Source organism: Lolium perenne, chromosome 2, assembly GCF_019359855.2.
Source record: "Lolium perenne isolate Kyuss_39 chromosome 2, Kyuss_2.0, whole genome shotgun sequence".
Taxonomy (NCBI): domain Eukaryota; kingdom Viridiplantae; phylum Streptophyta; class Magnoliopsida; order Poales; family Poaceae; genus Lolium; species Lolium perenne.
In genome coordinates, this window is record NC_067245.2 from 259193937 (window position 1) to 259208546 (window position 14610).

The 14610-nt window shown below is 44.8% G+C and overlaps 1 protein-coding gene and 1 long non-coding RNA gene across 4 annotated transcripts; both read left to right on the forward strand.

Annotated features, from left to right (window-relative positions):
• The first annotated feature begins 167 nt into the window (after window positions 1–167).
• On the forward strand, window positions 168–4133 carry LOC127335748 (uncharacterized). Of its 3 annotated transcripts, none has more exons than XR_007872990.1 (4): window positions 168–431; window positions 619–994; window positions 1179–1287; window positions 2734–4133. It is a non-coding gene; the product is annotated as an uncharacterized lncRNA (long non-coding RNA). The 3 variants fall into 3 exon arrangements; XR_007872989.1 differs by lacking the exon at window positions 1179–1287 and having other exon boundaries at window positions 2734–2849; window positions 3389–4133; XR_007872988.1 differs by lacking the exon at window positions 1179–1287.
• A 4631-nt stretch (window positions 4134–8764) lies between these two features.
• Window positions 8765–13638, forward strand: LOC127335749 (beta-fructofuranosidase 1). The gene is made up of 5 exons (XM_051362475.2): window positions 8765–8899; window positions 9144–10021; window positions 12491–12894; window positions 12996–13083; window positions 13211–13638. Exons 2-5 carry the CDS (start codon window positions 9275–9277, stop codon window positions 13409–13411), a joined length of 1440 nt encoding a protein of 479 aa, XP_051218435.2. The 5' UTR covers window positions 8765–8899; window positions 9144–9274; the 3' UTR covers window positions 13412–13638.
• The last annotated feature ends 972 nt before the right edge of the window (window positions 13639–14610 follow it).

Consider the following 14610-nt stretch of genomic DNA (forward strand, 5'->3'; position numbering starts at 1 on the left):
TCGAAAGTGCCGCTAAAGTTTCCGTGATTAGCGGCTGTATAAAGAACTGACGCAAATGGTTTGTACATTTTTCAAAAAAGTCCTTGTAAGATTTAACCCGGAAATGCAGGGGTGTTTCAGTACATTTCTCTTTCTTCCGTGTGGTTGTTTTCTTCGTTCCCCATTCCCCAAATTACCGTCGGAGTTGTGAGGAGCGGGGCAACGGCCCAGGCTGCGTGCCGGCCACGGGTCACTGTCGCCGCCTCCTTGGGCGGAGCAGCGCCGAGGAAGGGCCTCGGAGGAGCAGCGCCGGGGGGCGTCGATGCAGGGCTCCTCCGCCAGGAGTCGACGTGTTGCCTCGGGAGGATTAGTAGCGCCGATGGGGTCGCCTCGCGTCGGAAGGGGCCAGTCCGAGGACTGCGGCTGTGGTCGTCGCCGCGCCGCTGCGCAAGGTATTTCTCCGCCGTTGGTACCGCCGCTTCAGCCTCCACCTTGGGCGGTAGTTCGTGGCCGTCGTTCGCTGCAGATCCCGTGGAGGCGTTCTGCCGCCTCTCCATGGAGTCTCAACGCACCCGATCATCGATCCCCGCATCCCCGCTCTGCCTAGGCTAACCCTAACCGCCTCTGGCTCCGACGCAGTGGCGCCATGGACGAGTGTGCCTGCTGCGGTGGTGCGGATTTATTGGTGCTGCGGAGGTTCCCCTGCACTCGGAGGAGGCGGCGGCGGTGGGAAGGGCATGGACCGGCTTAGTACCGGACAGAGCTCCGCCAGTGAGTTGTTCCTCTTCCGGTAGAAGGCGGCACTCTCCTCCGCCTCCTCCTTGAGCGGCGCCGCCGAACGGGAGACGACCAAGGATGTCGCCCACCTCGCGTTGTTCCTTGTTCTCTTGCACCCTTCTACCCGGACAACCTCGCCGATCTGGCTGACGAGATTGGGGGCCTGCTGGATACAAACGCGCACGCACTGCCCTCGGGGCTACTGGTGCAGGCGTTGATACTGCTTGTCAACTAGAAGGTGAGTCCTGTTTGATTCATTTGTTGGCCTCCACATAAAACCTTGCTTCATTTGGTCACAGAATGGATACTCAGCTACTGGTATGATTTATTGTTCAAATTGATTGGCGCTGGATCTGTTTGGAGGTGGTGGTAGTGCTATCAATTTTGTAATTGCTACTCACTGCTATATTTTTATTCACCAGACCCAGCAAGGTGTAATAGTATTTAAGCTATCCTAGTTCAACCATGGCCAAATTGGCTCCAACAGAGGACCATGAAATGTCCCTGTTATTTTTAGGGCAACTCTGAATGGTACGACGGAATTACCTCTTTTCCATGTTCATTATTTTTTGCTTGCACTACTCTCCAAAACCTGTGACAAACTGTGAGACTACTATACATCATTGGGTACAGTGTCCTTCAGTGAATGGAGTGTTGCAACCAAAAATTCAGAATTGCGTCTAGTGCAGCACATGAATCTGCAGTGGGATAAAATTGATACAGTTGAATAAAATTACAAGAACTGAACATTTTTTATTATTGAGCATTTTCTTTTCAGCCTGATGTATTTTTCTTGCAATTAAATGTACCACTATTTTCTTTGAATAGTGATCTGGCGTAGAATCCGCTTACAGGCAACATCCCATGGCACCTGGCAGTTTGCAATTAAATGTACCTATAATAAGTTACCCTACATTATGCCAAGTTTGCCTAGCAATTCACTAAGTAGTAATAACTTTGCCATCTTGATATTTTTGCCAGCAATCTTTGACGCTTTTTTTAGTAACCAAAGTCCAGATGTAAAAAGGTGGGTACTAATCTACTGTAGATATTATCTCCTTCTCTACATTTTCATTTAGTTAATACCTCTCAAGTTTAGAAGCTATGATGCACTTTGTAATCAGTACATGTCATGGCCAGGATGTCATGGCTGTAGGGCATTGAGATGATGAAATGGGGAGCGACTAGATGAGCAGATGGACTAAATATTCTCCGTATGCTTGTTTTGTCAAGAGATGATAAAATGGGGAGGGACAAGAATTATTAAGTACAAAACCAATGCTAGCTCAACTAACTAATGCATCACTATCTCAGCCAACACCAGTGCGGCTGCCAACAATGAAAAATTAAGTTTCATTAGGGATGACACTTTCAGGTTCCTGTCCATAGGGTTTCTGAAACGTGGAATTGTTACTTTACTAGTTGAATCTGATGTTGGGTGTTATGAATGCGTGATCCATCTGGTAGTCTGAAACCTTGGTTATACAAGTGGGCTTCTATCTTTAATTGTTCAATTGATTATGTGTATTCCTCCACCTTTCTTAGCCATCTATTTTTTATATTTAAGCTAGAAAAGTGTAATACATGGATATTTAAGCGAGAAAAGAAGGTATTCAAGCTCAAGAGGTGTGCTCTTGGGATAACCGAATCTGAGGTTGTAAGATTAGATGCTAGTTGTTCGAGAGAGCTTAGAACAATCACTCATATAATGCTACATCTAGTTAATTTAGATGAGTGAATCATGTGCCTATTCAGCTTTGGTTTCTACCTGTCCTCACATCATTTAATTTTGCACATTGATAATTGTCGTCATCCTAAAAAGGAATTCTGCTATAAGCGATGAATTCTATGATATGAGATATCCAGATACAGCTTGTGTTCGCCATTTGAGATTGCAATATGTTTTTACGTTCAGCTTGTTTAACATGTGGACAATCTCTGCATTGAAACTTTATTTAGTCATGCACTATTTTGCAGGGCTCCTGATATCCAATTTGGAGACCTTGCTCTCCACTGCTGTTGCAATAATGCAAGTGAGAAAGAAGGAACAAAGACGTGCCTCAACTCTTAGCATGCCAGAAGTTGTCCACTTGGTATCGGAACTTCCACTTTCTTAATATACCGATTTGTTGTAGAGCACTAGAAAGTTTCTGACCTTTCATTCTTGCGCTTCTACCTTTAGCACTTAATCCCTCTCAATCTTGTTATATTTTTTTTCATGATATGCTGAATTCTCAAGCCCTGTAACTCGGTTTTGTCAAACCATTCTTCGTGATTAGAACTGCATGATAATATGATATGCATGATTACTGCTCTTTCCTAAGTGAATCTATTTTTTTTCCTTGCAAATTCTCAGCTGATTGACTTTGAAAGCTTTGTCGTGTATTATCCCTTTTTAGTATGAAACTATGGTTTGTAATATCTACAGTACCCCCTGCTGCAATCAATTTCCTTCTAAAGTGACTTTTGAATAGTTTTGTTCTTTCTTACTCTTGCCAGTGTTCTGATTTCATGTCTAGCTTCAGTTTTCTTGTCATCTTTAGTCAGCAAAATTCTATTTTAGCATGCGGAGTTAGAAAAATTATGGTAATTATTCCGTCATGTAATGAACTAATTTTTCCTGCTATTAAAGGTTGATATGAGATCTTGCTTACCAAAAGCAAAATTCCTGTTCCTGATATTATTGTGAGTATCCTTTGTGGGTTAACTAATCTTACTCTGAAAAAAGGAGGCACGTTGATTTCCTTCTGTGGGATAGTGATTACTTATGTCATTTTGAGTATCTAAATCTTTGTATTCACATTTTTTTTTTCATTTTCCATGTTCTGCTCTTTTAATGCTGACTATCTTCGTTTGCATGATCTCATATATACTCTTGCTTAACGTGATGTACATTGTATCTCTGGAGAAATACCTTACAACACTGGTTTCCTTCAAGTAGCCATACTGTAAGCCTTGGATTAATGTGAATCATCTATACTCTTGCTTATTTGTATTCTGGCAATATACTGTTCTATTTATATTCAAACTTTTACTTAATGTTTTCATTGTTAGTACAATCAGTAAGACCTGTTTTTTCAATGAAACAACATTCTTTACTGGAAGCTTCAACTGTCAACGAAGACGAGGCGAAATTGATGGCAAGAACTCATTCTGCAGCAGCTTCGACATCGGAGAGAAAGACATGAACTATCTCGGGTTGGAGCTTCTGTCCTTGGCCTTGGTAACAAAGATCAAATCTGCTGACTCATTGTTGGTATAGTTACATAAGATAGACACTTCATTTGTAATTGCTGTCACTGTAATTTGTGATGTTATTGTAAGGAATTCAGCGTAATATTAATTATTATGCAATACTGTTATTTTTAACCTGAAAATTTAGTTGCACGCATTATTTACATTTGAGGCACGATTAACAGTGCCTCACTTGCCAAGAATGTCTGAAAATGGAATCAATGGCACATCAGATATAGTGCCTCAAATTGATATGGAAGGCATAAAACAAAAGTGCTGGCAATGGTTTTACAGGCAATTTAACAAGTGCTGGCAATTGTTTTACAGGCAATTTAAAAACTGCAGGCAATGGTTTTACAGGCAATTAAAAAAGTGCCGACAATGGTTTTACCGGCAATTGAAAAAGTGCCGGCAATGGTTTTACAGGCAATTTAAAGAGTGCCAGCAAAGATAATACTACCGGCACTTTTAAAAGTACCACAAAATAGAAGTGCCGGCAGTTTGAAATGTGCCACTAAATAAAAGTGCCGGCAGTTTCTGAAAATGCCACCAATTACCTTCCTCGACGGCACTAAATGCAGCACTTTTTTCTGTGCCACCAAAACTAATTGCCGGCATATTTTGCAGCTTTAGCGGCAGTTTTTAGTGCCGCTGATCAAGGGACCTGACGTAGTGATCGTCATCACTCATCAAGTCCCTGTCGGCGTATTAATCCCCTGCTGAAAGTGCTTGGATCGGAGGCTCTCCACGTACGGTGGCGTATCCGACTGGCCGCCCAATTATTTGCAGTCCACCTACACCGATCGATCCATCGATCAGCTGTTTGACGATCTTTCGCGGTTTGGCGATCCAGATCGTTCCTGTGCGCTCTTCAGCTTACTTGCTTCAGTTAACGGCATCCTCTTCAGCTTAATTACTTGCTGAATGGTCGTTTTCTTGGTCTGCATGCGTGCGTGTGTTCTGCAAACAAGCACGTAATAACGTCGCAGTTTACTTCAGAAGGAAGCACCGCATAGACTCTTCCTGATTTGTGTACTCCAATTATAATCTACCGGTCAGCACACACGACAGACAGACCTTCAAGGCAAAGAGGGTGCATGCGTCGACGACTGTTAGGTTGCCCATTCGGATTTCCGTGGTTACTTTATTTTTGTAAGAGAAACAGCGTACAGTAGGCTTTGATGGATTGATAAAAATCAGAATATACAGGCAAAGCCTGGTGGTAAAAGCTCATATTCAACTGTTTATTTCCCTTATTTTTTTTTCTTCAGTTAGGCTATGAGTTTAAACGCTGCCAGTCTATTGCTCTCTCTGTATCACGGTAGTAATAGTTTGTAGGTAGGTTGCTGCTTGGCCCGGCTCTTCTGTTTTTGTTGGAGGAGTCACGGCACACAATTGGTCGACGAGCGGTTCAGCACAAAAATTTCCTCATAGCAGAAAGTCTCCAAAGAATTTGCTATCAACGGCACTCAGGTTGTTTCCAGAAAAATAATAATATTGCAACGTTGTTAAATCAAAATTGACAATCGGTCAGTGTCTGATGATCTGTCAAACGTAGCGTGCTTCCTTTTATATCTCATCATCTACACCATGTGAGAAATAGGAAATTATACAATACATTAAATGATGAAAATTGAAAATTACGATTGTTTTTTTAAGGACGACCTCTACAATTCAACAACGAGCAGATGCAAAGAAGGTGCACGTAAATAAACGCTTGCAAAAACTTGCAATGTAGTTATCTAGTAACTTTTTTCCCAACGAAGGAGGTAATCAAACACTAACATTATAAAAATATCGTTGGAAACAAAATGAAAATTATGGCCCGTTAGGATGACAGAGTATTGCCGTCGTCAGAGTTCTGAGCCATCGCAAAACAACGAAGCGGTATCCATGATAGGCAGGTCGATTATCCACTGATTTCTGATACGAAGTGTCGATGACGTTGATCTCAATGACCTGGAGAAGAAGACACCATTGATGGTTCGATCACACCTAAACATCCTCCTAACTCGGCAAGATAAATAGGCTGACTTTCATGTTGCCGCAACATCATTGGCCCGATGAAGACACAACTAATACTCCCCGCCTGCACAGAGCGAGATACAAACCTGTCCTACAATCTCTTCGCTAAATTCGGTTGCCCACACCCCGCTAGAGCAAAAGAAGAAGAATACAGAGCCGGCCTTACTGGACACTGTCATCACCACCATGAGCGACCTATTTTTTCACCCGTTCTCGTTGGATTCAATGGGGCATGAACCACTATGGCTAGAAGAAACTGAAGGAACCCTTATCAAACTATGCCGCCAACATCATGGGAAGGGCTGAAGCGATGGAGGCCAAAGACGGGTTTCAGGGCCGGCCCTAAGGGGGGGCAGGCAGGGCGGCCGCCCCAGGCCCCCGAAATCAGGGGGCCCCAAATCCTCAAGCAGCTATGTTGCTTATGAACTCATCTGCAGCGCCATTAGAGCAGGTCTGGAACTTCTCTGATAGGGTTGACAGGTACTGGGATGAAATGTTATGGACGAAGCACTAGGCTGCTTATGCTGGGCTGGTACTTCGGCCTTTTTGTCCTTTATTTTGCTTTGGGCCTTTTTTTTCTCTGGTTAGATCGGACTGGGGCAAAGTAGTTAGACCATGACGTTCCAGGAAAGACAATAGAGGTTTTCCTCAAAAAAAAAAAAAGACAACAGACGATGCTTTAAAAAAAGGAACTGCAGCACATAGTTAACTGTCCACACACTTTATTCTTCATTGGCCTGTTAATCTCTCTAATAGATGTCACAAACAGAGGTACCGAAAGTCCATGGCCAGGTAGCACGGTGCATGACACAGTTTGGCCGTCTTCTGAAAAAGGCTTTAAGTATTTACTGGTAAAAATTCCATATATCATTAATAGAATTATCATTTCTATGCTTATTATAGGGCCTGGATGAAAAAAGGACAATGTTGTTATTAGTCCATTGCCCATAATAAGGAAAAATAAAAAAATAGTTAGTTCGGTTTCATCAATGATCTGTCCATCCAGGCTTCACGAATTTCTTCATGATCCTTAACGCTTTCGTCGCAGTGGCATTAAATAGTCATGTCATCTAAAAATAATAACCCGACCACGAAAGGAAAACGAGTTGATTGGGCCACATAGATAGTTATCGATAATTTAAGGTAATATCTATTGTATCAAAGAATGTGTTAAAATGCACTTGAAATATTTATCGTTGAGATCTAAATAGTTTATACAAAAATATTAATTATTATTTTAATGATTATATCGAGGGCCCTGAATCCTAAGTTCGCCCTAGGCCCCAGAAATCTCAGGACCGGCCCTGCGGGTTTAGCTATAGCTCCAACTGGTAGGTCAGGGCTCCCTCCACATTCTAGTTGGCGGAGCCACCAGTGTAGGAGGAGGAGGCGGGCGATCAACTGGCGGAACCCTAGATCGCCTAGGAGGAGGGGTAGCAGCTACCCCAATAATCTAGTCACTTTGGTGCCCTAAAATCTATGTTGTTATTGAACTTGACGGATGCCAACTTTTAGAATTCCGATCACAATCATCTTGAAATGTTTGGATATAGTATTCCTGAAGTTCTTAAATGTAAATGTGTTTAAAAAATTGCTTTCACAATATACTCCTTTCGTTCCCAAAAAAAAAGGATGTCACAGATTTACGGAGGGAGTACAAGTAATTATGAGAATTTAGAAATATTTCAAACTAGTGACAAAAAGTCGAGTCTGCATAGCTTAATTCGAAAACAAGCGCATATTGCACGTAGCACATGCTGATTGGCAAGCTATGAGAGAACCTACATGCAAGGAGCTCTACATTGATCTCCTTGAAACATCATGCATATGGCATGACAATATGGATCAGAAAGAGCATGATGGTCAGGTTCTTTCAGTTGTGATATGCCAATGGATACGTTGATTCTATGAGCCACATGAACCGGGGACAGGGCCTCCTATCGCTTCGGCTGGCCAATGCATGACCGGTCCCACAGATCCCATTTACGTAGCGTTTCGACGTTCCCTTTCTCTTCCCTTTTCTTTCCCGACGACTCACCGGCAGCCAGCGATGTTTCAGACCGAAACAAAGGCGTCAAAAAATTCCCCAAAAGTTCATCGCCGCACTGACACTGCACCACCTGTCTCTCTGTCTATAAATATTTTCCCGGCTCCGGCGTTTTGTTTCGCTCTCTCGATCGCGTTCATGCTTTTCCATGAACACGCCCGTGAAACACACAGCATAAAGCGCTCGATCTTGTCTACCATATTAGCTCATCCTTACCGCCGCTAGCGCGGAGCAATTGATGATCCCGGCCGTCTCGGCGATCATGGACGACGGCGGCGTATATCACGCCGCCGCCCAGGGCGTGAACGCGCCGCTGCTTCCCGAGACCAACCTCAAGGGTCGGCGTCCTCCGGGAGGGCAGAAGCGGCCGTCGACCCTTCTCCCGGCCATCTTTCTGACCGTGCTCATCCTCTCGCTCGTCGGGCTCGCGGTTTACGACGACGGCCAGGCGTCCGTCACGCGGCCTGGAGACCAGGTCGCGGCAGCGGGCCGCGCGGTGGAGGTGGCCGCCACCCGCGGCGTGGCGGAGGGCGTGTCCGAGAAGTCCAACGCCCCGGCGCTCCTCGGCGGCGGTGGCGCCTACGACTGGACCAACGCGATGCTGTCGTGGCAGCGCACGGCGTTCCACTTCCAGCCGGAGAAGAACTGGATGAACGGTAGATACGTCGCCATCGCCATTCTCTCTTCTTCTATTTTGTTCAATTAATTCGTTGAAACTTGGATACGTACGTCTCTGACGCAACATTTCTTTCCCCTTTGCTCCGTCTCTAATCAACTTCCTCTCGCGTTCTCGTCACGGACGTCTCGTTGATCGATCGACCTCTCCAGATCCCAACGGTAAGTTGTTGAGGCTCACATGCATGTGAACGAATGCTTGATGGTTCTGAGCATTTCTAGCTAGGTCGCAGTAATGCACGGCCCAATAATCGCATGATCTTAGCTTTCAACTACCTCCTCTGTTCTGTTCCATAAATTTGGTTGTGGTTTAGTTTAAATTTGAACAAAACATTGATAGAAATTATGGAATGGCGGGAATAGTTGGTGACATCTACCCTCGTGCACCCCGCGTGCTTGCTTGCAGGTCCATTGTACTACAAGGGATGGTACCACCTGTTCTACCAGTGGAACCCACACGGAGCGGTGTGGGGCAACATCAGCTGGGGCCACGCCGTGTCGCGCGACCTCATCCACTGGCTCCACCTGCCGCTAGCCATGGTGCCCGACCACTGGTACGACATCAACGGCGTGTGGTCTGGCTCTGCGACGCAGCTCCCCGATGGCCGGATCGTGATGCTCTACACCGGCTCCACGGAGGACGGCGTGCAGGTGCAGCTCCTAGCGGAGCCGGCGGACCCGTCGGACCCGCTACTGCGGTGCTGGGTGAAGTCGGAGTCGAATCCCATCCTGGTGCCGCCGCCGGGCATCGGGCTCACGGACTTCCGTGACCCGACAACGGCGTGGCTAAACCCCACCGACAAAGCGTGGCGGATCGCCATCGGGTCCAAGGACCAGGAGCACGCCGGGCTGGCATTGGTGTACCGGACGAAGGACTTCGTGCGCTACGACCCGCTGCCCACGTTGATGCGCGTCGTGTCGGGCACGGGTATGTGGGAGTGCGTGGACTTCTACCCCGTGGCCTTCGACCCGGCGGCCAGCGGTGAGGTCGGGCTCGACACGTCCGTGCCGCCGGGGCCTGGGGTGAAGCACGTGCTCAAGACCAGCCTCGACGACGACCGGCACGACTACTACGCCATCGGGACGTATGATGCCGAGACGGACAGGTGGACGCCGGACGACGAGGCGATTGACGTCGGGATCGGGCTCCGCTATGACTACGGCAAGTTCTACGCGTCCAAGACATTCTACGACCCCGTGCGACGGCGGCGCGTGCTGTGGGGGTGGATCGGCGAGTCCGATAGCGAGCGCGTCGACATCCTCAAGGGGTGGTCGTCCCTCCAGGTAACACCAATGCACAATCAACATTGGTTTCAGTTCATTTCGTTCCTCACAACGAGCACAAAACCTCTTCTAATTATTTCATGACAACGAATTGAACGAGACAGCCATGATCGATCGAGAGACCTCTGATCTTGCCAACCACAGAACTCGAAAATTTGAAACAGAGAACTAATTCCAATGCCTGACAAGATAGAGCCGCACTTACTATGCATCATTCTCGATCTGCCCATCTGGCCTGATCAATGGACAACTAGGACTCGTAACTGTGCAAGGCCCTACCATGCATTATACCATATACTGTACATCTTAAACTCATTGACTATCCATTGTCCACCGGCCACGAGGAGCACGCGCGCATCGTATAGAAAACAAATCAAGATCAATTCGTTCAAGAAATCGTCCGGTGGGCCCGCTTCCATTTATCCAAAACGGGCTACTGTACCTTGCTTAATCAAGCCAACTGTCAAGGATCTTCAGCCAACCAGCCAATAAACTGAATGCCGTAGGCGAATTAGCAAAATCATTTCCCTGCACGTGACAGTGACTTGTCTCCGGTTGTTTCAAGCAACTTGGAGCCGTACGTAGCCAGTAGCTAGGCTGGGACGAGTCAGAGGCTCCAATCGATATGGAGGGTTTTATATGTGTAGCGTGCTTCGGCTATGCACTTGCGTTTGCGGTTTACTTGACGCCAAAGCTTTTGAATTGCTCTCGATCGGGTTTAAGATTCCAAATGAGAATGTTTGAATGTTTCCTTCGTTGTTAAAGAAATCACATGGATAATGATCACATTGGTCATCGGAAATTCCTATTTTACTTCTTCTCTTCTTCATCAGGATAATTCCTTTTAGTTAAGACATCGGTATAAGACACATATAAGTCCCCTAAAAAAATACAAGAAAATCCAAAAACTACTTCTGTTCATATTGCATGATATGGTTTTAATCTGTTGACCATATGCATTAGTCAAGTGATCTTTCTGCGAAATAAAAATACGCACACATTCAAAATGTCATCTACCACCCATAAAACAAAAAGCCATCTACAAGGAAACGGACGTAGTGATCCCTCATCATCAAAGTAGAGGGCGTATTTTGTTTCATCAATATGAGTCAGAGGCTCCAATCAGGAGGGCTTTTATATGTTTAGCGTGCTTCAACTATGTACTTGTGCTTGCGGTGTACTTGGTGGCAATTTCTTTGAATTGCCCTCGAGTTTAAAATTCCAAATGGGAATGTTCAAATGTTTTCCTTCGCATTAAGAACACACATGGACAATGATTGCATCGGTCAATGGAAGTTCCTATTTTACTTTTCGTTTTCTTTAGGTGGGTAATGCCTTTTAGATAACACATCAGTGTAAGACAAATCTAAGTCTCCTACAAAATAAGAAAAATACAAAAAAATACTACTGTTCATATTACAAGTCAAGGTTTCAATATGTTCACCATATGCACTAGTCAAGTATTTCTACAAAAAAAAAAAGTGCACACATTCGAAAATGCCAACTTCTTGGGATCTTCTACCGGCAGAAGAAAAGTCATCTACAAGGAAATGGAGGTATTGACCCCTCATCATCAGAGTATAGGGTGTATTTTTTTTCCGTCCAATACAAGTCATTGACTAACTACTATATTGTTTATGTGAAAAATATTACAATTACAAGTAAAAGCTCATGAAATAAAATCTAGTTATATCAACTTAAACACATACTAAGACAACAATTGTTGGTGAAATCCTTATCTTAGCAAAACAAACTACACTTTCTTCGTGGATAGTTTTTTTTTTACGTGAGCAATTTATTCATTCCACCGGCTGTATTTTGGTAGAGTGCTGCTATGCATGCGATATATTCCATACGGTTTTTATACGACGTTGCATCTGAACTACATGTATAAGGCCAAATCAAGGTCATCCACTGGATACTCCATCATACAGAAATCGGGCATGCAAAAATTGTATGTACAGTACTACCGATTTTGGTATATGTGTTGGGCAGGTTGGACTGTCAAGATAATCATTTTCACCATTTATGTCTAAAACCACCTTTCTACAAGAATTTTGTGATCTGCAATAGCATTTTTTCGTTATTATGAAATATACTCCCATTTACGCATTCACGAATTCAAAACGAGGAATAACAGGTTTTCTTCTGTCAGCCTTTCTGAACTTATTTTGGCACCAGTTTGGTGTTCTACTGTATTACTACTAGTTCAAGGAACTAAAGAAACTGTCTCGTTCAGATGATCAGATATGCATACTGGCATCAAGGATTGTGATAGTTAGCTGTATGAACAACAAAGTATTTATGACACCAGGGGACAATTGCTTCTTCTATTCCTTTACTCAGTTACCCGCAGCATGGTGGTATACCTAGTTCAGTTGTACAGCCAGGCATGCAGTGATGCAGAGCACCCATGCACCATGAAAAGAATGGGAGTAACAGCTAACCAAATTCCTTGTCCACGCGCAGTCAATACCCAGGTCGGTTCTGATGGACACGAAGACGGGCAGCAACCTGCTCCAGTGGCCGGTGGTGGAGGTGGAGAACCTCCGTATGCGCGGCAAGCGCTTCGACGGCCTCGCCGTGCAGCCCGGCTCCGTCGTGCCCCTGGACGTCGGCAAGGCGACGCAGCTGGACATCGAGGCCGTCTTCCATGTGGACGTGGATGCGTCGGCTGCCAGGAGCGTGGCGGGGGCAGAAGCGTCGTACAACTGCAGCTCGAGCGCCGGCGCTTCCGGGCGGGGACTGCTCGGCCCGTTCGGGCTCCTCGTCCTCGCTGACGAGGGCCTGTCGGAGCAGACCGCCGTCTACTTCTACCTGGTCAGGGGCGCGGACGGGAAACTCAGCACCCACTTCTGCCAAGACGCGTTCAGGTATCGAAGGCGAACAATCATCGTCAAGTCGATTCAAGCCTGAACGCGACCTGATTCAGGCTGAAGTCGATTCGACTAATCTTTCAAATCTTGTTCGTTAGGTCATCGAAGGCGAACGATCTCGTCAAGCCTGTGTACGGCAGCTCCGTCCCCGTACTCGACGGAGAAGATCTGTCAGTAAGAATACTGGTACGTTTCCGGAAGGAACTTCAGTTAGATGCACCCACCTTCAGACGCCGATCAAGATGTTATGATCGACGCATCCTCACGTCATTAGGTACTCTCACTGAATTCTATTTGTGGCTTTCTCTGACAGGTTGATCACTCCATTGTGGAGAGCTTCGCTCAGGGAGGGCGGACATGCATTACATCGCGCGTGTACCCTACCAAGGCGATCTACGACAACGCCAGAGTTTTCCTCTTCAACAACGCGACAAGTGTCAACGTCACCGCAAAGTCGATCAAGATCTGGGAGCTGAATTCAGCTTACATCCGTCCATATTCAAATTCTTTGTAAGCACAGTGCCAAGCAATGTTTGCCTGGATAGTTGACTCTGTGCTTTGTATGTAGCAATTCTTTGTATTTTCTTAGCTTATTGTGAGTTGATAGTGAAGGGCAGGGAAGCATTGGTGGACCACAGAATGTATATTTGCCACAAATAAGTTGTCCCGTGTGCTTGAATAATGCGTTTTAAGTAATTTATGGGACTTTACACAAGAAAGTAATATGTCCTCTTCATGTCATTGTGTACTATTTTTGTGTGCAAATGGAATATTTTACGCTTCAGGGATTACAAAAAGGTCATTGCCAAGAACTTGTGGTCTAGGTCCCGCATTAGACCCTCTGCTCTCGCAAAATTTGCGAGGTAGTGACTAGCCCTATTTTGCGAGCGATCCACTTTTACAATAATAATTTGTCCTCTTCCCGTCATTGTGTACTTTTATTTCTTCTGAAAGTCAATCATTTATAATATTTAGGGCATGTTTTTAAAAACACTTTCTATGGAAAGTGAAACAATCAACATTCATCACTTTTAATACGCTTTTTCACTTCGCCTCAGTGCTCTCTAGTAGCACACTATTTTCAAAAACGAAGGCCACAAAATATTTATAGCCAAACAGCATGGGCCTTTTCTCCATAGTGTCCAAGGCCTGGTAGTACAGTGAAGACAAAGCACTATCCACCTGAAAATTGACCCCTTAGTAGAGGACCCATAAGATATGGGCACAATTATAATTTACGTCCTCTCATTATGCTGCACACACACCTGTATGGCGGTAATTATTCTCAAAAAAAAAATCTGTATGGCGGTAATCCTATTTCACGCCCTGTACGTGCACTACACGCACACGCTCGCGCTGACGAGTGACATGTGCCGGCCTGTTAGCGGCTGCAAATGCGGTTTTTCTGCAGTTTGTTTTCTATTTTTGGGTTTTTTCTTCTGATTTTTGGGTTTTATCAGTTTTTTTGTGTTTTTAGGTTTTTCTGAAAATAAAATTAAAATGTGAACTTTCCAATTTAAATTTTTTTGATGTTTGAATTTTTTTAGGTTTTAATATTTTCAAGGTTGAACATTTTGGAAAACTTAACATTTTTAAGATTTGAACTTTTCTTTTATCTTCAGGCATTTTCAAATCTAATTTTTTTTATATCTTAACTTTTTCAATATCAGGAAAAACTTACAAAACCGGAGCAGAGCTACTCACCTACAAGGA